This window comes from Microcebus murinus, chromosome 16, assembly GCF_040939455.1.
Source record: "Microcebus murinus isolate Inina chromosome 16, M.murinus_Inina_mat1.0, whole genome shotgun sequence".
Taxonomy (NCBI): Eukaryota; Metazoa; Chordata; class Mammalia; order Primates; family Cheirogaleidae; genus Microcebus; species Microcebus murinus.
In genome coordinates this window covers 57,724,257-57,748,186 of record NC_134119.1, presented here as the reverse complement: position 1 = coordinate 57,748,186, position 23,930 = coordinate 57,724,257, and the positions used below count along the sequence as shown (strand labels likewise).

The 23,930-nt window shown below is 54.2% G+C and overlaps 1 protein-coding gene and 2 non-coding genes across 3 annotated transcripts; all 3 read right to left on the bottom strand.

Moving 5' to 3' along the window:
• Positions 1-474: 474 nt before the first annotated feature.
• TRNAT-AGU (transfer RNA threonine (anticodon AGU)) lies at positions 475-548 on the bottom strand. The gene has a single exon. It is a non-coding gene; the product is annotated as a tRNA-Thr (tRNA).
• A 1,367-nt stretch (positions 549-1,915) lies between these two features.
• On the bottom strand, positions 1,916-23,789 carry WDR88 (WD repeat domain 88). The gene is made up of 11 exons (XM_012775154.3): positions 23,456-23,789; positions 20,697-20,807; positions 19,058-19,146; positions 16,939-17,002; positions 15,303-15,441; positions 14,666-14,795; positions 11,757-11,944; positions 9,580-9,662; positions 6,635-6,703; positions 3,825-3,917; positions 1,916-2,308 (listed from the first exon to the last, which is right to left on the bottom strand). The coding sequence occupies exons 1-11, from the start codon at positions 23,714-23,716 to the stop codon at positions 2,129-2,131; spliced, it is 1,407 nt and encodes a 468-aa protein (XP_012630608.3). The 5' UTR covers positions 23,717-23,789; the 3' UTR covers positions 1,916-2,128.
• Positions 7,479-7,540, bottom strand: LOC142861490 (U7 small nuclear RNA). Its single transcript, XR_012912716.1, has one exon. It is a non-coding gene; the product is annotated as a U7 small nuclear RNA (small nuclear RNA).
• Positions 23,790-23,930: the final 141 nt, after the last annotated feature.

The following is a 23,930-nucleotide window of genomic DNA, read 5'->3' as shown; positions in this document are numbered from 1 at the left end:
TCTTTTGCAAAAGGGGTTAGGGGGACAGCCCTGAGGTTTGTATTCTCGGCCTCCTCTTTTGCAAAAGGGGTTAGGGGGATGCTCCTGAGATTTGTATTCTTGGCCTCCTCTTTTGCAAAAGGGGTTAGGGGGACAGCCCTGAGGTTTGTATTCTCCGCCTCCTCTTTTGCAAAAGGGGTTAGGGGGATGCTCCTGAGATTTGTGTTTTCCTTTACGAGGGAGAAGGGGAAATCAGCTGAGCTGAGCCTGGCGACAGCAGGGACTCGGCCACCCGTGTCGCCCAGGCCCCGGGTCGGTGACACCCACCAAGCGCCTGGGCCACCTGCTCGGGGCCGAAGCCACGCCCAGCAGGGGCCCGGCTAAAGCGACCTCTCGGGCTCCCCACTCAGGCCCCTAAAATGATGGGCAGCCGGGCGGAGACGCGGAGCATAAGACGACAAGGCGCAAAATGGAAAGAGCTTGGACGCTCGGTTGAGGCACCGCTGGGATTCGAACCCAGGATCTCCTGTTTACTAGACAGGCGCTTTAACCAACTAAGCCACGGCGCCTCCCGCACACGCTCAGCGCGAATCTCCTCCCATCACCGTTGGCGAGCGGCCGCGCGCATGCGCACAGGCCCCGCCGGCCGCCGGCGCACACGTGGCGCGGGGCGTGGGGTCACCGGCACCACCGCGGCGGCTGGAGGCGCGGCGCGGGGACTGGAGCTCGGGCGGCGGGGGTCACGCAGGGCCCCCGGAGAGCCGGGCTCCGGGTCGGAGGGTGGTGTCTCCAAAGGGGTCCGGGACGCCGGCACGCTGGGGGCCGTGCGCACGCGCGCGCGCAGGGTCCCGGCCTTCTGCCCGCCGGAAGTGGGAGGGTCCCACCTGGCCCCCGCGTGTGGGTCGGGGCGTCCCTGGGTCGGGCGTGACGGTCCGGGGACAGCCCCCACCGGAGCGGGGCCGGGACTTCGCAGCCCGGGCCCTCACCTGGCTACCTGGGTCTCCTCCCGGCAAGCCCACCTGGCCCGTGTCCCCGCCCCGCCGACCTGCCCACCCAGCGCGCCCCCAGCGGGCGCCCCTCCCGCGGACACTGAGTCCGCAGAAGCGCACGCGCAGGAGGGTCCGCCCCCGGCCTCACCTGGAACGCCACCGCAGGTGCCCGCCAGTGGGGCGGTGGGGATGGATACAGCTAGGCCTGCGCCTGTGTGGGAAGGAGGGAGGCCACGGGCAACAGGGCGCCTCTGCGAGGGGGACCCCGGTTGGCGGGAGGGCGTCCCTGGAGCTTTGGCAGGTTCGTGCATCACTCACATAGGTAAACAGGTAAACTGAAATACTGAACGGCCAGCTTGAGGGTGAGCAGTCACCTGGGCTGTGACCCGGGAGACCGGCACCAAATGTGGCACCTGTCCCCCCCTCCCCCAGCTATGTGCAGTGACTGGATCCCAGACATCCACGCTGTGCAAATCAGGCCTGCAGGTAAGTCTGCAAAAAATGGACCAAGGGAAATATTAATGACGCTTGACAAAAAGCACGGGAGCCACACGTACCAGATGGAACTGAAAACTTCCTGAGTCGGTTTAGGCAGCAGGATGTGTCCCCTGGCAGCAGGGAGAGGGTTGCACGTGGGCAACCTGGAAACGGAGAGGTCCAGGGTAGGGACGGATGCACACGGGGACCTGAAGCTAGAAACAGCAGTGCTGCTTCTTTGTTGTTGTTTTTTCACTGTATATTTTTTAATATAAGTAAGAAACGAGGGATTCACTCCTCTTTGAATTCTAGCTTTTGTTACACATGATGAAAAAGGAAAGAGAGAATTTCTGAAAATAATTTGAAGAAACTTCTCAAAGAAAAACTGGATTTTATGATACAGAAAACATTTCTTTCTCCTGTTGCTAATTAGAAGCAATGCTGCTTCTAGGATGCATACGGACACTTGCTTTCCAAAGGAATCTAGATTTATTTTTCTTGAAAGCTAAGAATAAATTGTTTTGCTCCCCAGGGGAGTGGGGAGCCCGGGCAGGGCTTGGCCCTGCTGGCCTGACAGGCTCGCTCGGCTGGGAGGGGCCCAAGAGAAAGATCCCTGCGGAGGCCGAAAGCTACATGACAGGTGGGTGGCCTGTGCTCAAGTCACTCGGAGGGCCCTGTGGCCGTCAGTCATCAGTGCTCCCCGTGGGTGGCGGCATGGGTGACGAGTTCTCCTGTTCCGATGAGGACGATGAACTCTCGTCCGGCAAGTCCTTTGCTTCTCTCCGGCAGAACACACATTCGTTGAATATTTCGGAAGAGGTGTCACCCTCAAAGATGGAGAAAGGCCTGTCACATCCTACGCACTGGCACGAAATATTGGAAAAGAGCAGAAAGGAGGTGCAGGTCAGAGGGGATCGGGCGGGAGGTGAGAATTCCACCACCCCCCTGCCCTGCCGCCCAACTACCTGGGCTGGGCCACCGTGAGAGCTCCCCTCTCTGGAGTTTCTAAGCTGCCAAGGTGGCGACCCCTCACCTCCCTGTCCTGCGGTGCTGCTTTCAACGTAGCCATTCCCAGAAGGGGGGGCCCCAGCCGGGCCTTCTAGGAAGGGACCAGTCTTGTGACTCCAGGATTCCGAGGGAAGGGGGACTCAAGAGGGCCCAGCACACGCCCCTCAGCCTCTGAGCAGCAGCCAGGCGTGTGCACCGTGAGGCCCCAGCAGGGATGGCTTCTGTGGCCTGCACCGGCCGGTGAGGCCTTTGGAAAGCAAGGGCCACCAAGCTCTTGCACTAGGGAAACACGGGTGCCTGAGCCTCTTGCAGAAGAAATGGGGCATGGGGGGGGGGCAGGCTTGGGGGGGAGGGGGGCGGGTCCACAGCTGGAGGCTCACACAGTGTCCAGCTGTGCACCTGGCCCTTCCTCCACAGAAAGTGCTCCCTCAGGCCCCACGTCCTCCACTCCCCACTCTTCTCAGGCTGGCTGACACATCAGGCTGGCTCCTGCCTCAGGGCCTCCACACTGGCTGTTCCCTTTGCTGGGAAAATTCTTCCCCTGAATGTCCATGGCTCACCCCCTCCCGGTCGGCACAAATGTCACCTTCTCCGGGAGACCGATCCCGACCATCCTTTAAACTATTGCGGCCGGGTGCGGTGGCTCACGCCTGTCATCCTAGCACTCTGGGAGGCTGAGGCGGGCGGATCGCTCGAGGTCAGGAGTTCGAGACCAGCCTGAGCAAGAGCGAGACCCCGTCTCTACTATAAATAGAAATTAGGCCGGACACGGTGGCTCACGCCTGTAATCCTAGCACTCTGGGAGGCCGAGGTGGGCGGATTGCTAGATTGCTAGAGGTCAGGAGTTCGGAACCAGCCTGAGCAAGAGCGAGACCCCGTCTCTACTATAAATAGAAAGAAATTAACTGGCCAACTAATACATATAGAAAAAAATGAGCCGGGCATGGTGGCGCATGCCTGTCGTCCCAGCTACTCGGGAGGCTGAGGCAGGAGGATCGCTTGAGCCCACGAGTTCGAGGCTGCTGTGAGCTAGGCTGACGCCATGGCACTCACTCTAGCCCGGGCAACAGAGGCAAGACTCTGTCTCAAAAAAATAAAAAATAAAAAAATAAAACATTGCAACCACCAGCACTGCCATTCCCCTTTCCTGGCTACTTTTCTCCAAATTACTCATCACCGTATGACTGACCCCACATACATTTTTCTGTGTCTTTGCTCTTTTAGAATTCTAGCTCCCTCGGGGCGAACGTTTCGGTCAGTTTGTTCACGGTTATATTCCTAGTTGCCCGGTAAATGTTTGTCCAAAGACTATATTAATTTGTAGAGGGATCTAGTAAGAGTTCACCGGGCTTAATTTTACCCAATACCAACCTGTTTCAACTTCAAGCCCATGGCCTTTTTGCACTCCATCACCAAAGGAATTTTGTCAATTTCTTCAACATTCCATAGTCTCATGGTCTTATCCTGGAACAAGGTAAACAGCAAGCCAGCAGTCACAAAACAGGCTGTGGTACGTCCATTCAGTGGCATACCATTCAATGATAAAAAGGAACAAGCCATCGAGCCACGCAAAGGCATGGAGGAACCTTAAATGCATACTGTTAAGCAAGAGAAGCCAACCTGAAAAGGCTACAGACTATAATCCCAACCATACCACATTCTGGAAAAGGCAAAACTGTAAAGGCAATAGAGAGATCAGGCGTTCTAGGGGTAAGTATGAGCAGAATTCTTCTGTATGCTACTGTGATGGCACATGCATGACATGCATTTGGCACAACCCATGGAACTGCGCAACATGAAGAGTGAAACCATGTCAGTTCTGGATTTTAGTTAATAATAATAATCTGACACTCTGGGAGGCCCAGGCGGGAGGATCGCTCAAGGCCAGGAGTTCCAAACCGGCCTGAGCAAGAGCAAGACCCCGTCTCTACTATAAGTAGAAAGAAATTAATTGGCCAACTAATATATATAGAAAAAAATTAGCCAGGCGTGGTGGCACATGCCTGTAGTCCCAGCTACTCGGGAGGCTGAGGCAGCAGGATTGCTTGAGCCCAGGAGTTTGAGGTTGCTGTGAGCTAGGCTGATGCTATGGCACTCTAGCCCGGGCAACAGTGAGACTCTGTCTCAAAAATAAAATAAAGATTATTCCAGAAAGGAATGCAGTCTTGCTGACACCTTGATTTTAGTCTGGTAGGACTTTGTCGGACTTCTAGCTGGGGACCAGGGAGAGAAGAGGCATGCTCTGATGCAGGCTCTACTTTTTACAAAGGAGAAAAGCAGCAACAGGACTGGAAACATGAGCAATTTCATTCCTTTGCATGTGGAGAGCCAGTTTTTTCAATACCCTTTGTTGCAAAGACTGTCCTTTCCCTATTAAATGGTCCTGGAACCCTTACTGAAAATCAATCGACCACATACGTGAGGTCAATTTCTGGGCTTTCTATTCTATTCCATTGGTCTGTATGTCTGTCCTTATGCTGCTACCATACTGTTCAGTTACTGTAGACTGGTAGTAACTTTCAAAGTCAGGATGCGTGAGTCCTCTAACTTTATTTTTCTCTTTCTCCTCCTTCTTCAAGATTGTTTCGGGCATTCAGCGCCCCTTGCGATTCCATATGAAAAGGTTGTTGGGATTTTGATGGGGATAGTGTTGAATCTGTAGATTACTTTGGGTACTACTGACATCTGAAACATGTTAAGTCTTCCTATCCATGAACATAGGGTGTTCTTTCCATTTATTTAGATCTGCTTTAATTTGTTTTAACAATGTTTTATAGTTTTCACTGCACAAGTCTTTCACCACCTTGGCTAGATTTGTTCCTAAGTATTCTTTTAATTGTAAATACCATTGCTTCCTTTTTCAGATGGTTCATTGCTGGTATATAGAAACATGGGTGATTTTTGTGTGTTGATTTTGTACCCTGAAGCTTTGTTAAATTCATTTATTAGCTTAGTAGCTTTCTTGTGGATTCTTTGGGATTTTCTGTATATATGATCATGCCATAAAACTATAGAAATAGTTTTATCTCTTCCTTTCCAATTTGGATGCCTGTTGTTTCTTTTTCTTGTCTGATAGCTATGGCTAGCACCTCCAGTACGAGACTGAATAGCAGCACTGAAACGCATTCTTGTCTTGATCCTGATTTTAGGAAGAAAACTTTTAGTTTTTCACCATTGAGAATGATGTTAGCTGTGGGTTTTTCATGAATACCCTTCATCAAGGGGAAGAATTTTCCCTTTATTCCCAGTTTTCTGGGAGTTTGTTATTATTATGAAAGGATTTTGGATTTTTTTTTTTTTTGAGACAGAGTCTCGCTTTCTTGCCCAGGCTAGAGTGAGTGCCGTGGCGTCAGCCTAGCTCACAGCAACCTCAAACTCCTGGGCTCAGGCAATCCTCCTGCCTCAGCCTCCCAAGTAGCTGGGATTACAGGCACGAGCCACCATGCCCGGCTAATTTTATATATATATATATATATTATTTGGCCAATTAATTTCTTTCTATTTTTATAGTAGAGACGGGGTCTCGCTCAGGCTGGTTTTGAACTCCTGACCTTGAGCAATCCACCCGCCTCGGCCTCCCAGAGTGCTAGGATTACAAGCGTGAACCACCGCGCCCGGCCAGGGTTTTGGATTTTTCCAAATACTTTTTCTGCGTCAATTGAGATGATCAAGTGTAGGCTCCGCCCCCTTCCCTTGTTCTATTAATGTGATATATTACATTGACTGATTTTATATTGTACTACCCTATATCCTGGGATAAATCCCAGTTGATTATGGTAAATAATCCTTTTAATGACCATGAGCAAGAGCGAAACCCTGTCTCTACTAAAAAATTAGAAAAATTAGGCAGGTGCGGTGGCGTGCATCTGTAGTCCCAGCTACTCGGGAGGCTGAGGTAGGAGGATCACTTGAGCCCAGAAGTTTGAGATCAGCCTGGGCAACATAGCAAACCCCCACCTCTACAAAAAAAAAAAATTATAAAAAATTAGCGGGGCATGGTGGCTCACGCCTGCAGGCCCAGCTACTCAAGAGGCTGAAGCAGGAGGATCGCTTGAGCCTGGGAGTTAAGAGGTTACAGTGAGCTGTGATTGCACCACTGCATTCCAGCCTGGTTGACAGAGCAAGACCCTGTCTCAAAAAATAAATAAATAAATAAAATAAAATAAGCTTGGCCACCTTACCCTTGAAGCAGACAGGATCCATTTCTTGTCCTTACTAATGGCAACATCCAACACCCAGTCTGCATGGCCCTAAAGAAAAATAAAATCTTAATGAGAACTTAGAGAAGATGCCTTTATAAACAACAACGGAAACAAAACCAACAACACCAAAGTCAGACACCCAGTGCTGCTTACGTGGAAGAACAACTAATAGTGCTTCCCTGGTTCCATCAGCAACATCCAAGGAGGAATGCAAAGTGTAGAGACGTCATGTGTGTGTACATCCTGGGACTGTGTGTGTTTTTATTTATTTATTTTTTTTAGTTTTTTTATTCTTCTGGTTTTTTTTTTTACTTTTTTTTTTTTTTTAATAACCCAAGACTTCTGTTTTGACTAGAATGTTTTTAAAAATAGTACCGTGTTTCCCCGAAAATAAGACAGGGTCTTCTTATATTTATTTTTCCTCAAGAAGACATTGTTGGGCTTATTCTCAGGGGATGTGTTGTTTTCCCCTCCAAGCCTCAGCTCGCAGCACGCACAGGGTGGCCGGGACCCGACAGGGGGAGCCCACCTTGCTGGTGGGGCTGCCCGCACCTTTCCGGTCACCTCTGGGACAGCAGCTGCCACGACGGGGCGGATGAGAAGGGCTGCTCGTCTTCTTTCCCGCCCCGGGACGACACGCACGGGTTGTGCAGACGCGCCGCGCAGCCACGCCCGTCACTAGGGCTTATTTTCGGGGTGGGGCTTCCATGGCGCAAATGCTCAGACATCCTGCTGGGGCTTATTTTACGGGTAGGGCTCATTTTCGGGGAAACACGGCATGTGGTGTTTATTTATTTTATTTTTTGCATTGCGGGGGCAGGGGGGAGACCTTCCAGGGAGGACCAGAAAACCTGCTAGACAAATTCTACAAGAGCTGCAGTGCTGCATCAGCACTGTGGCATTCAGCAGGATGGAACAAATAAAAAGATTATGTTCCCAGCTGGCCAGGTTTTTGTTTGTATTCCTTGTTCTAGGAAATGCCACTCAGAGGTCCTTTGGGCTTCAAGTGACTGCAAAGCCGATCTGCCGTGGCTTAAGGACATGGGGAGCCGTTTTCCCCGGGTGTAAAGGAGCCCAGAGGAGACAGATGCCATTGCTGTTTGGCATTCGGCGATGCTGGGTCCTGTGTTGGCATCTGTATCTCTCTTTGGCCTTCCCCTCCTGGAGAGAGGTGGAAGGCCAGTCCACGGCGTATGTTAGGAGAAAAAGGAACAAGAAAGAAGATTGAACTGCGGTGTTCAACAAAAAGACAGGAATTGGAGGATGGAAGAATAGAGGGAGGAGAGGAGGAGGAGAAGAGACTAAAACAACCTATTATGGGAACAAAGGGACTTCTAAGCACAGGGACATGTAACATTTGGGGGGTTTTGGGGTTTTTTTTTATTTTATTATTTTATTTTTGAGACAGAGTGTCACTTTGTTGCCCGGGCTAGAGTGAGTGCTGTGGTGTCAGCCTAGCTCACAGCAACCTCAATCTCCTGGGCTCAAGTGATCCTCCTGCCTCAGCCTCCCGAGTAGCTGGGACTACAGGCATGGGCCCCCATGCCCGGCTAGTTTTTTCTATATATATTAGTTGGCCAATTAATTTCTTTCTATTTATAGTAGAGATGGGGTGTCGCTCTTGCTCAGGCTGGTTTCGAACTCCTGACCTCGAGCAATCCGTCCACCTTGGCCTCCCAGAGTGCCAGGATTACGGGCGTGAGCCACCCTGCCCGGCCTTGGGTTTTTGTTGTTGTTGTTGTTGTTTGAGATAGAGTCTGGCTCTGTTGCCCGGGCTAGAGTGCTGTGGTGTCAGCCTAGCTCACAGCAACCTCAAACTCTGGGGCTAAAATGATCCTCCTGCCTCAGCCTCCCGAGTAGCTGGGAACTACAGGCATGCGCCACCATGCCCGGCTAATTTTTTTTTAATATATGTATTTTAGTTAGCCAATTAATTTTCTTTCTATTTTTTTAGTAGAGACGGGGTCTCGCTCTTGCTCAGGCTGGTCTCAAACTCCTGACCTTGAGCGATCCTCCCACCTCGGCCTCCCAGAGTGCTGGGATTACAGGCGTGAGCCACCGCGCCCGGCCCAACATTCGGTTTTAAATGTCTATTTGCTGTGATATAAACTCCCTGTGCCTCCCCAAACCCTAAGAGAGGAGGGCTGAGACAGACCAGCCCCGCGGGCCCGAACACATGCTGCTCAAGGGGACATCGTCCACTTTGGGTCCCTGGGGACAGGCAGACCAAGCGTCCTGGGGGCAAGCACTAGCAGCCAGAGGTGACCGTGAGATCGTGCATCCAGGGGGTGTGCCGAAATCTCAGCGAATGGGGCGCCTGGAACAGGGGCACGGGATGAGCCCAGCCTGGGTCCCCTGTCACAGCACCACTTTGAGTCAGGGCTCCTCTGACTTGCAGCCAGAAGGACTCAGTTGACACCCCTCCCCCCCTGCGTGCTGCACTGCGGCATTCATCCCTCTGCATGGTAATCTCTGCTATTCTCGGACAAACCTCGGGGTTTTCGCATTTGCTGTTCCATCTGCCTGGAATGCCCTTCCCCGGGGTCCTCACTTATCCAGTCCCCCCCCCCCGCCCCCCCGCCATCCAGTTCTCAGCTCAAACGGCTCCTTCTCCAAGATGCTCTCCCTGCCCGGGCACCGTGGATTGGTCCCCAGGGTCTGTTTCTATCAGATCGCCCTGTTGTGTTTCTCTACTTCACGCCCAGCGGTGGGCGATTTGCTTGCGGGTTTCTGGCCCGTCCTTCCCTGCAGACGTGCTAGCTCCATGAGGAGACATCTATGACTGTCTCGCCCACTGCTGTATCCCCAGCACCTGGCACTGGGCACCCCAGCACCTGGCACCCAGCACCCCACCACCCCAGCACCCAGCACGGAAGGACTAAGGAATGAAGCCCAGTTCCTCTGTCCGGCGCTGGCCTTCGTACCTTCAAGGACAGCTTCCGGTAGCCTTCTCCTACATCCCAAACGGCCACGGACTTGTCGAGCCCTCCGGACACGAGGAAAGAGCCTGCAATACACGACGGGAGAGTCGGGGCTGGGGTCATCTTCCCCCAGAAGATGGGTGGCCCTAGAGCAGGCCTGAGGGGGACTTGGGGGGCAGCACCACAGCTCACTCTGATGACACTGAGACCCCTTTCTGGTGTGGCTCGATGACCCCCGGCCAGTGACAGCCAATTCCCTTCATGCGTTTCGTTCTATAAAGTTATGGCAGACACCAAATTAGCAAATACTGAATCAGCAAAAGCCGAATTAGCAAATACTGAATCATTGCTCCTTGGAGAAAGACAGGGTTAGGGCCGGGCGAGGTGGCTCACGCCTGTAATCCTAGCACTCTGGGAGGCTGAGGCGGGAGGATCGCTCGAGGCCAGGAGTTCAAAACCCGCTTGAGCAAGAGCGAGACCCTGTCTCTACCATAAATAGAAAGAAATTAATTGGCCAACTGATATATATAGAAAAAATTAGCCGGGCATGGTGGCGTGTGCCTGTAGTCCCAGCTACTCGGGAGGCTGAGGCAGGAGGATCGCTTGAGCTCAGGAGTTGGAGGTTGCTGTGAGCTAGGCTGACGCCACGGCACTCTAGCCTGGGCGACAGAGTGAGACTCTGTCTCAAAAAAAGAAAAGAAAGACAAGGTTAGGTTCCCGCAAGCCTGTGGTCACAACATTTTCGCCCGTCAATCAGTATGCAACCGTGCTTCATGCGTGTTCTGTGTAAAGACACTTTATCTACTATGTACAGTTGATTCATTTACATTGAACCCTCAGCCGGCAGCGCTGTGATTCATGCCTGCGTGGAGCTCATCCGACGTGGTCTTCCCAGCCTTCTTGCGCTTAGAAACACAGACGGCCCTTCAGCACTGAGGTCGGGGGCGGGTGCATTTTAAGCAGCAAAGGCACCAACAAAAAAAGCACAAAAGTATGAAAAAGATGGCACTAAACAGACCACAAAGAAGACGCTTGACTGCGCTGAGAGCTGACCCGAGACGGCAGAGCTCCGGCTCATCCGAGCGCACCTGCGGACGGGGCCTGCGCTGACTCGGATGCCCTGCTGCCCTGCACCTGGCCGTCGGTAACCTGGCAGTGCCGCAGGTGTCCATTTTAGGGTTACAAATGGATTTCGGCAAGTAGGTGAACTGGCGAATATCACATCCACAGTAATAATGATTGCGTGTGATTCTGAACCCAGTAAAGCCAAGGGCAGACGCTAGGGGGCGCCTCTCGGGGGGAGTCTGACTTGGGCAAGGGCTGCTGCAGGGGGGAAGTGGTTCAGTAAGGCCCTAGCGGGGCCTTACTGGTGGCTCACGCCTGCAATCCTAGCACTCTGGGAGGCCGAAGGGGGAGGATCGCTTGAGGTCAGGAGTTCGAAACCAGCCTGAGCAAGAGCGAGACCCCGTCTCTACTAAAAATAGAAATTAAATGACCAACTAAAAATATATAGAGAAAAAATTAGGCCGGGCGCGGTGGCTCACGCCTGTAATCCTAGCACTCTGGGAGGCCAAGGCGGACGGATTGCTTGAGGTCAGGAGTTCGAAACCAGCCTGAGCAACAGCGAGACCCCGTCTCTACTAAAAATAGAAATAAATTAATTGGCCAACTAAAAATATATATAGAAAAAATTAGCCGGGCATGGTGGCGCATGCCTGTAGTCCCAGCTACTGGGGAGGCTGAGGCAGGAGGATGGCTTGAGCCCAGGAGTTGGAGGTTGCTGTGAGCTAGGCTGACGCCACGGCACTCTACCCAGGGTGACTGAATGAGACTCTGTCAAAAAAAAAAGAGAGAGAGAGGAAGGTAGGAAGGAAGGAAGGGAGGGATGGAGAGAAAGAAAAGAAACAAAGAAAGGAGGCTGAGTTGAGAGGCCGAGTGCAGAAGAGCTGGGCTCCCAGAGCAGGCCACGTTGAGCTGAGTTTCTGCCAGTTGTAAACCCGTGCCTGTGAATTTCCGTCTTGGCTTATTTTGTCCTTGTGGGAGAAAATCCACCCTCACCGTGGGCCCCACGGGGAAGCGCCCCTCTGTCTGTACTTGGGGAAGTTCGAGTGCACGGAGCGCGGGCAACTCCGCCCGCCCCTGCCTTGGGGCCGGAGCCCGAGCCCGCGCCTGCGACTCACTGTCTCTGGCAAAGCAGCAGCAGCTGACCGAGCCCTCGTGGCCCTGCATCAGCGTGGCGCAGGCCCCCTGGTTTCGAAACTCGCCCGTGTGGACGTTCCATATCTTCAGGCTTTTGTCCCAGGAGCTCGTGCACAGGAAGTGGCCGCTGAAGGTGAAACAGCAGTTGGAGATGGCGTTGCCATGCGCGCTGAAACACGGGAGGAAGGGGTGCAGCGTCAGCGCCTCGCCCCGCAGGACCCCAAGACACAAGGGGACATCCTGCCCTGGGGGCTAACGGCCACCGCGCCTGCCATCCCCGTCTGCCACGGTCCAGACTCGACCTGCTCAGTCTGCGCCGCGCTGTTCCGGCATTCCTGGACCACACCGGCGTCGCGTGCCGGAGCGTCTCCGCAAGAGGACGGCGCGTCCTACCTGTCGTGCGATGTGCTTGGCAGCATCCCTGGCCTCTGCTCCCTAGATGCCAGTAGCACCCCTACGCCCGGCTGTGACAACCAAAAATGTTTCCAGACATTGCCAAGGGTCCGCTTGCAGACAAAACAGCCCCCCCCCCCCGTGAGAACATTCCGAAATATTCAGAGCTGCTTGCGGCTGCCGGTGGCAGTTCATGGACTAACAGCCTCTCCGGCCTGGTGCTGGGTCGCACTGCACACAAAAGCTCTCTCCTGCTCCCCCTTTTCCCCCCGCCGTGCCGGGCTCCCGCGTCCTACCCCCTCACTCATCTAAGTCCCTACCCCAGCCGCCAGCTCCCCATCTGTCTCCACTGCCATCAAAACATCTTTTTTTTTTTTTGAGACAGAGTCTCGCTTTGTTGCCCAGGCTAGAGTGAATACCGTGGCGTCAGCCTAGCTCACAGCAACCTCAATCTCCTGGGCTCAAGCTATCCTCCTGCCTCAGCCTCCCAAGTAGCTGGGACTACAGGCATGCGCCACCATGCCCGGGGCTCAATTTTTCTATGTATATTTTTAGTTGGCCAATTAATTTCTATTTTTAGTAGAGACAGGGTCTCGCTCTTGTTCAGGCTGGTTTCGAACTCCTGACCTTGAGTGATCCTCCTGCCTCGGCCTCCCAGAGTGCTAGGATTACAGGCGAGAGTCACCGAGACCGGCCTAAAACATTTTTTAAGGTTGTACATTTAATTCATAAAGTTTTGGGTTATTCATTCTCAATACTCAAAAGTCTTCTTTTCTGAAAAAGAAGTCAGAATGTTGCCACTTTTCGTTTGTGATCTTCCACACATAATTTTCCTGTGATTCTCAACCTCGTCTTATAAGCAGAGTTTTCAAGCAAATCTATAAACACAACTGTGCCCCATCTGAGTACTCTGGATCCCACAATCAATTGTTTTGTCTAAGAAGAAAAGGTTGCATGAAACTGTTTTCTAGAGCTCAGGTCAGAGTTTGGGACCCTATTTTGGTTCTTTGAAATGCACCGGCTGAGAAAAGGCCAAAAGAGAAGAAATAGCCACTTCCCAAGGGTGCCTGGGACACACCTCCACTGTCCCCAGTGCTCGGGGGGCTGAGCAGCACCCCGGAACATACTGGTAGTTGACAACGAGCCCCCCACCCTGCAGAACTCAGACACGGGGGGTCAAACCAGAGCTATCTCAGTTCTCCGTGATGGGCTCTCATTTCTGATAAATGCCACCTCTCACGAAAGACCGTCTTGCTTGTACAAAAGTCTGGGGGCAACGCTTATGCTGCACGTGCAGTTCAGGACAAGACGGAATCCATGTGCCTCTCCCTGTTCCCGCTGCTACGCACGGCCGGCAGCCCTGGACGTCATGTATGAAGCAAATACCGTGTCTCCCCAAAAATAAGCCCTACCCATAAAATAAGCCCCGACAGGATGTCTGAGCATGTGCGCCATAGAAGCCCCACCCCGAAAATAAGCCCTAGCGACGGGCGTGGCTGCGCAGCGCGTCTGCACGACCCGTGCGTGTCGTCATGGCAGAGCGGGAAAGAAGACGAGCAGCCCTTCTCATCTGCCCCGTCGTGACAGCTGCTGTCCCAGAGGTGACCGGAAAGGTGCGGGCAGCCCCACCAACAAGGACGGCTCCCCCTGTCGGGTCCCGGCCACCCTGTGCGTGCCTCGAGCTGAGGCTTGGAGGGGAAGACAACACATGCCCTAAGAATAAGCCCCGGGGTGTCTTCTTGAGGAAAAATAAATACAAGACCCTGTCTTATTTTGGGGGAAACACGGTATGAGAAGACGATGAAAGGCGGGGGGAAGAGGCAGTTAGTGATCTTGGAACCCGGGCATAACACACTGTGAGTTCCCTGCCTTTCTTTCCGTGCCATACATCCTGGACTAGGTTGTGGAAAAGTCTGTAACCAAAAACTAACCCAGGCCGGGCGCGGTGGCTCACGCCAAAAATCCCAGCACTCTGGGAGGCTGAGGCAGGCGGATCGCTTGAGCTCAGGAGTTTGAGACCACCCTGAGCAAGAACGAGACCCCATCTCTACTATAAATGGAAATAAATTAATTGGCCAACTAATATATATAGAAAAAAAATTAGCCGGGCATGGTGGCACATGCCTGTAGTCCCGGCTACTCGGGAGGCTGAGGCAGGAGGGTCGCCTGAGCCCAGGAGTTTGAGGTTGCTGTGAGCTAGGCTGACGCCACGGCACTCACTCTAGCCTGGGCAACAAAGCAAGACTCTGTGTCAAAAAAAAAAAATAGAATTATGCTTGGAACAAACGAAAAGACAGAAAACCTCAGCGCAGACATGGAAGACGTTAGAACTCCCGGCCTGCCTGCCTGCAGACCACCCGTGAGGTGTGGTGTGTCCAGGTGTGTCCAGGTGTGGGGCTCCAGGAATCCCGGAGGGAGGGCACACTCGGGGACGTCCCTCCCACCTCCCTGCCTCGGGGCGCTGCCAGCCTGGGGCAGGGCAGGGGGCGCCCCTCACTTGGTGATGGTGAGCAGCGTGGCCTGGGACGTCACATCCCAGATCTTGATGCACTTGTCCAGCGAGACGGAAGCCACCCTCTGACTGTCGGGGTCGAAGCAGCACGCGGTGATGGACTTTCTGTGATGATCTGCGGCACAGGGGGCACGCGGCTCCTTACCACGCTGCCCGCAGCCTGGGCCTACGGGCTGCCCGCCCAGAGACGATGTCACCAGACGCAGTTCCAGTTTTCACGAGGGACCCTGCACCTGCACGGACGTCTCCTGCGTGCCTACGGTGTGCCAGGCTGCGAGCAGGGAGCACCTGGCCCACCTGCCCTCGCCGAGTCCCCAGTCTGATGGGGGGGGGACTCCCTCGAGCAGGCAGTGACCTGCCTCACGCCAGGAGAGGAATGAGAGGAACCTAAGAGGTCCCCCCACCCGCCCCCGGCCAGCAGAAGCCCGGCCCCACCCTAAGGGGTCCAGGAAGGGCCCTGGAAGCCAGCGAGGGAAGCGGGAGAGAGGACTCCCCAGGCAGAAGGAACGGCAGGTGCAAAGGCCCGGCGGTGGCCGGAGTGTGGAAAGGAGGCAGGGGAAGGGGGTGACAGGCGGCTGTTGCCACGGCAGCCGCATCACACGGGGAGCCCGTGCAGCCTCACCTTTGATGAGCGAAATGGTGCTGGCGGTCCTCGTGTCCATGATGCAGATGGCGCGGGCCATGTCCAAGCCCAGGGCCACGTACTTGCCGTCAGGGGAAAGCTTGCAGGAGATGATGAAGGAATCGTAGTCCGTCTGCCACTGCAACGGGGCGGCCATGGGAAGGTGGTTTTCTCTGTGCGAGCACTGTGGCCACCGTGCGCTTGTCATGGGCCAGTGCAAGCAAGGAGCTGGATTTATAGGTCTGCTTAGGTGCAATCAGTTCATTTAATGAGTAACTGTAAAGCATTAATCTGTGTCTAGGAGGGATGAACAGGGTAGGGAGAGCGCCTAGCGGAACTGGCAGCCAGGTGCTAGCGATGGCGGCTATGCCCGCTCAGGCCCATAAAGGGCTGTTTATTATTCAACGTCTGCCCTGTGCCTGGGAGTGTGGACAAGACACCCCAGCCCCTCGCTGTCCCCTGGGGGAGGCTGGCAGCAAACCACAAGCAGGGGACAACGAGCTTCTCAACAATCTAGGAAACGGGAATCTCTCCATACTTTATACATTATGGTATCACTATGGCAACAGCTTCTAAATATGCCCACAAACCCTCCTTCCAAACCGTGCAGGTGCAGCCTGAGGCCACGCCCCTCGAGTGCTGGGCTGGGCTTAGGGACTCCCTTCTTTTTTTTTTATTTGAGACAGAGTCTCGCTCTGTTGCCCGGGCTAGAGTGAGTGCCCAGGCGTCAGCCTAGCTCACAGCAACCTCAAACTCCTGGGCTCAAGCGATCCTCCTGCCTCAGCCTCCCGAGTAGCTGGGACCACAGGCATGCGCCACCATGCCCGGCTGATTTTTTTCTATATATTTTTAGTTGGCCGATTAATTTCTTTCTATTTTTAGTGGATACGGGGGTCTTGCTCTTGCTCAGGCTGGTTTAGAACTCCTGACCTCGAGCGATCCTCCCGCCTTGGCCTCCCAGAGTGCTAGGATTACAGGCGTGAGGCACCGTGGCCCGGCCAACCTTTCTAAAACTTTTTACAATGAATAGAAACTGACCTTTGCACTAACAAGAAAAGTTGTTTTTTTAAGGGGAGAAAAGAAGAGGAAGGGAGAAGACAGGCTGCTAGAAGCTACCAGCCAGCAGGGGTGGGGCAGGACACCCCGAGGAGGTCCCCCTTCCCCCAGCAGGCCGTGTGGGTGTGGCATTGGGACAGGGAGGGGGTGGCAGGCCTGTTGGATGGGCGGATGGTGGCCCCGTTCACGAAAGAGACCAGATCGGGAAGGCCCAGAACCCTGCTTCTTTGGCCACCTTCTGCCTCATGGAATCTAAACATCCACAGGGAACCCTGGAATGCCACCCTGCGGCCACCGCTACTTCCGGCTTCTGTGTACCCAAACGCTTCCCGTCTTGCTAACCGAAGCCCTCGATCTGCCTGCTCCGGGATGCTTCTCCAATGCCCACCCTGCCTCTCCGGCGCCCCCCACACCCTGCCAGCGGCTGCCGCGGGGCCCAGTCCACAGCCACATCTTGGGCCCTAAGCAAGCTCTCCTTTCCCGGAAGACCCGGGCCTCTGTCACCTCCCCCCACCCGGGGGAAACCGAAGGCCCCATAGAACCTCCGGCCACGCCGCCCCACCAGGCAGGGCGCACGTACCAGTGGCTTGCCGGTCTCCAGGTCCCAGGCCCGCAAAAATTTGTCATAGGACGCTGCGACGATTCTGGAGATGAAATGACAAACATCGGGTGTTGACGACAGGGAACAACCATGCCCGTGGTTTCTACGGGGACTTTCTCTTCTTTTTTATAATGTAGGACCAAGGTTGCTAGTCATAAAACAGCCTTCAAGAGATGCTCTTGGGGCCAGGCGCGGTGGGCTCACGCCTGTCATCCCAGCACTCTGGGTGGCCGAGGTGGGAGGATCGCTCGAGGTCAGGAGTTCAAGACCAGCCTGAGCAAGAGCGAGACCCCCGTCTCTACTATAAATAGAAAGAAATTAGCCAGACAACCAAAAATATTTAGAAAAAATTAGCTGGGCGTGGTGGCACATGCCTGTAGTCCCAGCTACTCGGGAGGCTGAGGCAGGAGGATCGCTTGAGCCCAGGAGTCTGAGGTTGCTGTGAGCGAGGCTGACGCCACGGCACTCTGGCGCTGCCAACAGAGTAAGACTCTGTCTCAAAAAAAAAAAAAAAAGAGAGAGAGAGATGCTGTCTGCACCGGGTGGGAGAATCCTTTGAAAACGGAGAGAACCCGACACACGGACAGCAGCCTTTTTGTTGTTGTTGTTTTTCTGTGATGTACTTTCTTCTTCTAAGGGGATCTCTGCAACTCAGAAGCACAATCGCCTCCCTCTCTACCCACACATCTCTGTGGACGGGAAAAGGCGTCAACACACTGCTCGGTCTGCTCTGAAGGATTTTCTTATCCGTTTAGCAAAAATATACAAATGCGCTTTTGTCTTCTTTCTCACATTGTACGTTTCCGTGGAGTGTTTGTCCTCTATAGAAGTGGTCTCAACGGCTCTGAGCAAGTTAAACTCCCCTACTAGTTTTTTGGGGGTTTTATTGTTCGTTTGGTTTTTGTTTTTGTTTTTTTGTGTTTTTTTTTTTTTTGAGACAGAGTCTCACTTTGTTACCCAGGCTAGAGTGAGTGCCGTGGCATCAGCCTAGCTCACAGCAACCTCAATCTCCTGGGCTCAAGCAATCCTCCTGCCTCAGCCTCCCAAGTAGCTGGGACTACAGGCATGCGCCACCATGCCCAGCTAATTTTTTTATATGTATATTAGTTGGCCAATTAATTTCTTTCTATTTATAGTAGAGACGGGGTCTCGCTCTTGCTCAGGCTGGTTTTGAACTCCTGACCTTGAGCAATCCGCCCGCCTCAGCCTCCCAGAGAGCTAGGATTACAGGCGTGAGCCACCGCGCCCGGCAAGTTTTTTGTTTTTTTTTTAATGGACAGGGTCTCACTCCATTGCCCAGGCTGGAATACAGTGGTGGGATCATAGCTCACTGCAGCCTCAATCCTGGGCTCGAGCGATCCTCCTGCCTCAGCCTCCCCAGTGGCTGGGACTACAGATATGTGCCCAGCTAATTTTTCTATTTTTGGTAGAGACAGGGTCTTCCTGTGATGCCCAGGCTGGTCTTGAACTCCTGACCTCAAGCGATCCTCCCACCTCAGCCTCCCAAAGTGCTGGGATTACAGGTGGGAGCCACCGTGCCCAGCCCCCATGCTGGTTTTCTGCTAACTAGTTTTACAGCCGCTGTTGATGGTGAACGTAAATCCATTTTAAAGCAAACTCCTTTGTCTGCTAAAGGCCCATCTCATGTCTGCGTGAGTGGATTGGAACAAACGCACCCTGGAGACACTTCTGTGTGTGTCACTGCTGCTGAGCCCTAACCCTTCCCAGCTGACAGCCCGGCATGCCTCTGCCCCCCCCCAAGCCTCACCTGCCCCCGAGAAATGAAGGCTTGAATTGCTAGGGACTAAACTGCTAAATGCTTTGCAGGTGCAACCGCCTTACAAGCGACTATGGAAAAGAAACCTTGTAAAGAAAATCCAGACTGGCTTTGCATTAGCCACAACAAATTTTTCCCTCTTAAGCACTTTATGTTTTCGAACTGTGACCACATCTGCCTGATTCTCACAGCAAAAAAAAAGGGAAACCAATCTCAGACCCATATATGGGACCGTAATTGTATGCTTGCTTTAAAAACAACCCGCCTGCCTGCTCACTCTCCCTTTCCCCACCGGGGTTCCAAGAGGAACCTCCTGCTCACCTCCTGCTGTCGGCCGAGACACTGCACTCTAAAACGGGAGCTTGGGGCTTGGGCTTAAAGTCGTGAACCAGAGATCCACTAACAGCATCCTGGAAGCAACGGGAGAGAGAGGGGGGAGAGAGTGTTCACTGCTGTGTTTGCGGAAGTCGAGAGCCAGGGTTGACACCAGCCCCTGGCTTGTGTCCAGCAGTGAGGTGCAAGAATCCCATGGTCTGACGACTCTCACCCTCCCTCCAGAGGGTGGGAGGGCTTTCCCACATCTCTCCCCCACCACGCGCAGCATCCTGGGAGGCTCTCCCACAGCTCCATGGGTGCCAGGTGGGAACTGGGAGCCCAGCCGCAAACAGATACTTTAATGGGGTTTTTGTTTGTTTGCTTTTTTTTTTTTTAGAGACAGGGTTTTGCTATGTTGCCCCGGGCTGGATTTAAACTCCTGGGCTCAAGGGATCCTCCCACCACAGCCTCCCAAGTAGCTGGGACAACAGGCACGAGTCACTGCATCCCAAACACATCGATTTTTTTGTCCTCTACTGGCCAAAGGTTTTCAGAATCTGGCAACATCTTTCAAAAACTTTTTTAATCGCCTGTAATCCTAGCACTCTGGGAGGCCTAGGCTGGTGGATCCCTCAAGGTCAGGAGTTCGAAACAAGCCTGAGCGAGACCCTGCCTCTACTAAAAAACTAAAGAAAGAAACGAATTGGTTTATTTCTACTAAAGAAAGAAACTAATTGACCAACTAAAACTATATATAAAAAAATTAGCCGGGCATGGTGGCACATGCCTGTAGTCCCAGCTACTGGGGAGGCTGAAGCAGGAGGATTGCTTGAGCCCAGGAGATTCAGGTTGCTGTGAGCCAGGCTGACGCCACGGCACTCACTCTAGCCTGGGCAACAGAGTGAGACTCTGTCTCAAAAAAAAAAAAAAAAAAAACAACTAGCTCTCTGGGAGGCCGAGGCGGGCGGATTGCTCGAGGTCAGGAGTTCGAAACCAGCCTGAGCAAGAGCGAGACCCCGTCTCTACTATAAATAGAAAGAAATTAATCGGCCAACTAATATATACAAAAAATTAGCCGGGCATGGTGGCGAATGCCTGTAGTCCCAGCTACTTGGGAGGCTGAGGCAGGAGGATTGCTTGAGCCAGGAGTTTGAGGTTGCTGTGAGCTAGGCTGACGCCACGGCACTCACTCTAGCCTGGGCAACAAAGCGAGACTCTGTCTCAAAAAAAAAAAAAAAAAAAAAAAAAACTTTTTTAAAAAAGTTCACACCCTTTGACCAGAACCCCAACCCCTGCTCCTAGCAGTGGAAACAATGGGGTCATGTTTGGGTGAACCCAGCAGGCCCTGCTCAAAGCCTAGTGGCAGGAAAGTCCAGCAGGGATCCCAAAGAGGAGCTCACCGGGGCCAGACACGTCTAGGCTGGTGGCCTGGGCTCCGGAGGCCACCTGTTTCCAGAAGCTACACTAACTTCACCTAGGGCGGGCCCTTACTTTCTCCTGGTCTTTGCACTTTGCTCAAAAGGCCTTTACGGACCTCTGGGGTCTGTGAGTGCCTGGGAACGCAGTGCCGGGGGCTCCCCGCAAGAGGTGTCTAGGCTAACGAGATGCTTTGGTTCCCGGAGAACCTAACGGCGGGGCCACCTACCCACAGCTTCACGGTGCTGTCGTAGGAGCCACTGAGGAGCTTCGTGTCGTCCACACAGAAGTGGCAGGAACTGACAAAGTGCTCGTGCCCACGCAGAATTTTAAATGGGATCTGAGAAAAGGGTAGACCAGGTGAGTCCAACAAGGTTACAGGATACAAGGTCGACATACAAAAATCAGTTTTATTCCTGAACACTTGCAATGAACAACCTGAACAAAATGAATTTTAAAATTCCATCTGGCCGGGCATGCTGGCTCACGCCTGCAATCCTAGCACTCTGGGAGGCCGAGGCGGGAGGATCGCTCAAAGTCAGGAGTTCGAAGCCAGCCGGAGCAAGAGCAAGACCCCCGTCTCTACTAGAAATAGAAAGAAATTAATTGGCCAACTAAAAATACATAAAGAAAAAATTAGCCGGGCATGGTGGCACATGCCTGTGGTCCCAGCTACTCGGAAGGCTGAGGCAGAAGGATTGCTAGAGCCCAGGAGTTTGAGGTTGCTGTGAGCTAGGCTGATGCCACGGCACTCACTCTAGCCTGGGCAACAGAGTGAGACTCTGTCTCAAAAAATAAATAAATAAATAAAAATCCATTTATAAAAGCATCATAAAGACTAGGCAGGAATAAATTGAACAAAGAAAGTGTAAAACTTATACTCTAAAAGTTACAAGAGTTGTTAGAGGAAATTAAAGAAGTTCTAGGCCGGGCGTGGTGGCTCACGCCTGTAATCCTAGCACTCTGGGAGGCCGAGGTGGGTGGATTGCTCGACGCCAGGAGTTCGAAACCAGCCTGAGCAAGAGCAAGACCCCGCCTCTACTATAAAAACAGAAATTAATTGGCCAACTAAAAATATATAGAAAAAATTACCCAGGCATGGTGGTACATGCCTGTAGTCCCAGCTACTTGGGAGGCTGAGGCAGGAGGATCGCTTGAGCCCAGGAGTTTGAGGTTGCTGTGAGCTAGGCTGACGCCACGGCATTAACTCTAGCCTGGGCAACAAAGCGAGACTCTGTCTCAAAAAAAATAAAAAATAAAAATAAAGAAGTCCTAAATAAATGGAAAGGCATCCTATGTTCATAGATGGGACTTAATTAGGTAAAATGACAACATGACCTACCATTTTCAACACCGTCCTACCAAAATCCAAGCTGACTTCTTTGCAGAAATTGACAAGCTAATCCTAAAACATATCTGGAAATCCAAGATGACTCAAAACAGCCAAAAAACAATGTTGAAAAAAGAGAAACAAAGATGGGGGACTCACACGTCCTGATTTTGAAACTTACTACAAAGCCACTAATAGAGGCAGGGTGGTAATGGCACGAAGACAGACCTGTAGGGTTGCAGACCTCTGTGAACACACTAAAACCCGGCCCTGTACACCTGCGTGGGCCAATTACGCGGTACGGGAATTACATCTCAGTAAACTGGGCGCATAGAGGGAGCGAGCGTGAAAACGCCCCGCTCCCCTTCCTCTCTCGGGGACGTTGCGGGACGGGCAGCGAGGGACGTGGGACGAGGGACGTGGGATGCGGGGACAGCGACTGGCTTGGGCATCCCTTCTGGGCAGCGCAGGTGCGGGGGGCACGAAGTCACCGGGAGGTGCGGGGATGAGGGGGTGCGGGGGGGGGCGTCTGGAGGCACGCAGAGAGGACACCTCGCCTCTAAGGGGTGCGGGGACACGGGGACGCGGGTGGCCACCAGGAGACACGGGGACGTGGCGACGAGGGTGGACGCGCGCTTGGCCTGCAGGGGACGCGGGGACGCGCGCTTGGCCTGCAGGGGACGCGGGGACGCGCGCTTGGCCTGCAGGGGACGCGGGGACGCGCGCTTGGCCTGCAGGGGACGCGGGGACGCGCGCTTGGCCTGCAGGGGACGCGGGGACGCGCGCTTGGCCGCCAAGGGCCCCAGGCAAACCGGGGCGGGCAGAGGGCGCGGGGAGCACGTGAGGGGCGGGAGGGTCTGGTGTCCGGGAGCAGCTGCGGAGGGACCCGCGGAGGGACCCGCGGCCAGGACACGACTCTGCAGTGCGCGCTCCCCGGCCCAGACCTCGCCCCGGCCCGAGGCAGAGCCCTCGGGTTGGTTCTTTTTTTTTTTATTTTGAGACAGAGTCTCACTCTGTTGCCCAGGCTAGAGTGAGTGCCGTGGCAATCCTCCTGCTTCAGCCTCCCAAGTAACTGGGACTACAGACATGCGCCACCATGCCCGGCTAATTTTTTCTATATATATTAGTTTGTCAATTAATTTCTTTCTATTTATAGTAGAGACGGGGGTCTCGCTCTTGCTCAGGCTGGTTTCGAACTCCTGACCTCGAGCAATCCTCCCGCCTCGGCCTCCCAGAGTGCTGGGATTACGGGCGTGAGCCACCGCGCCCGGCCTATTTACTTTTGATTATTCTAAGTTTTGCTTCTCCTTCAGCTTGACTCTATCTCACCAACGGGGACCAGGGCCCTGTCGCCGCCCCCTGGGCCTGCATTTAGGAGCGTGGCGGGGCAGCTGGGCCGAGACCCCAGGGTCCCTCCCGGTTCGGTCCGGGTTGGGCCCGACGCGCTGCCCCGTGGAAGGTCCTCATCCCCCCGGGCGGCAGCGCGGGCAGCCGGCCCTGCCCACTTGGTGTGCTGCAGCCGGGGCGCAGGCCCAGCAGGTCAAGGGGCGCGGGGGTCCTGGCAAAGCCAGGTGGGCCCGCCGTGGGTCCTCCCCACCCCACCCCCACGTGTGAGGATCAGGCCACTCGGCCCCACCCCACGGGCGCGCAGCTCTGACCTTGGAGAGGGGCTCCTGATCGCCCCAGAACGTCTCCGCCGGTGTCGCCTCTTCCTCGGGCCTCGACAACTTCTTTTCCAAGGCCAGGGGGTCGGCCTGCATCTGCTGGCCCTCGGGGAGCGACAGCTTGAAGCATCCCACGGCTCTCACCAGGACGCCCCAGGACGCCTTGCGGGAGACCGGTGCTATGGGCTGGGCCAAAGGCAGCAGCCTGCACTCGTGGTCCGAGGCTGACCCCGGGCACAGCGGATGGGAGGCCATCTCGGACGGAGGCCGCCGCCGGTGGCTGCCCGCAGGCCTGGCCCGAACGGTGGCTCCGCGCGCCAGCACCGCGGCCCCTGCGCGCCCCCGGCTCCAGGCCCGCGCTACGCGGCCCGGCGACCTCGCTGCGGGTGAAAGCCACCTCCCCGCGCAGCGCTCGGCTTCCGCTAGAGAAATGGGCTCCAGGTTCTGGACAGGAGCCAGCAAGACAGGG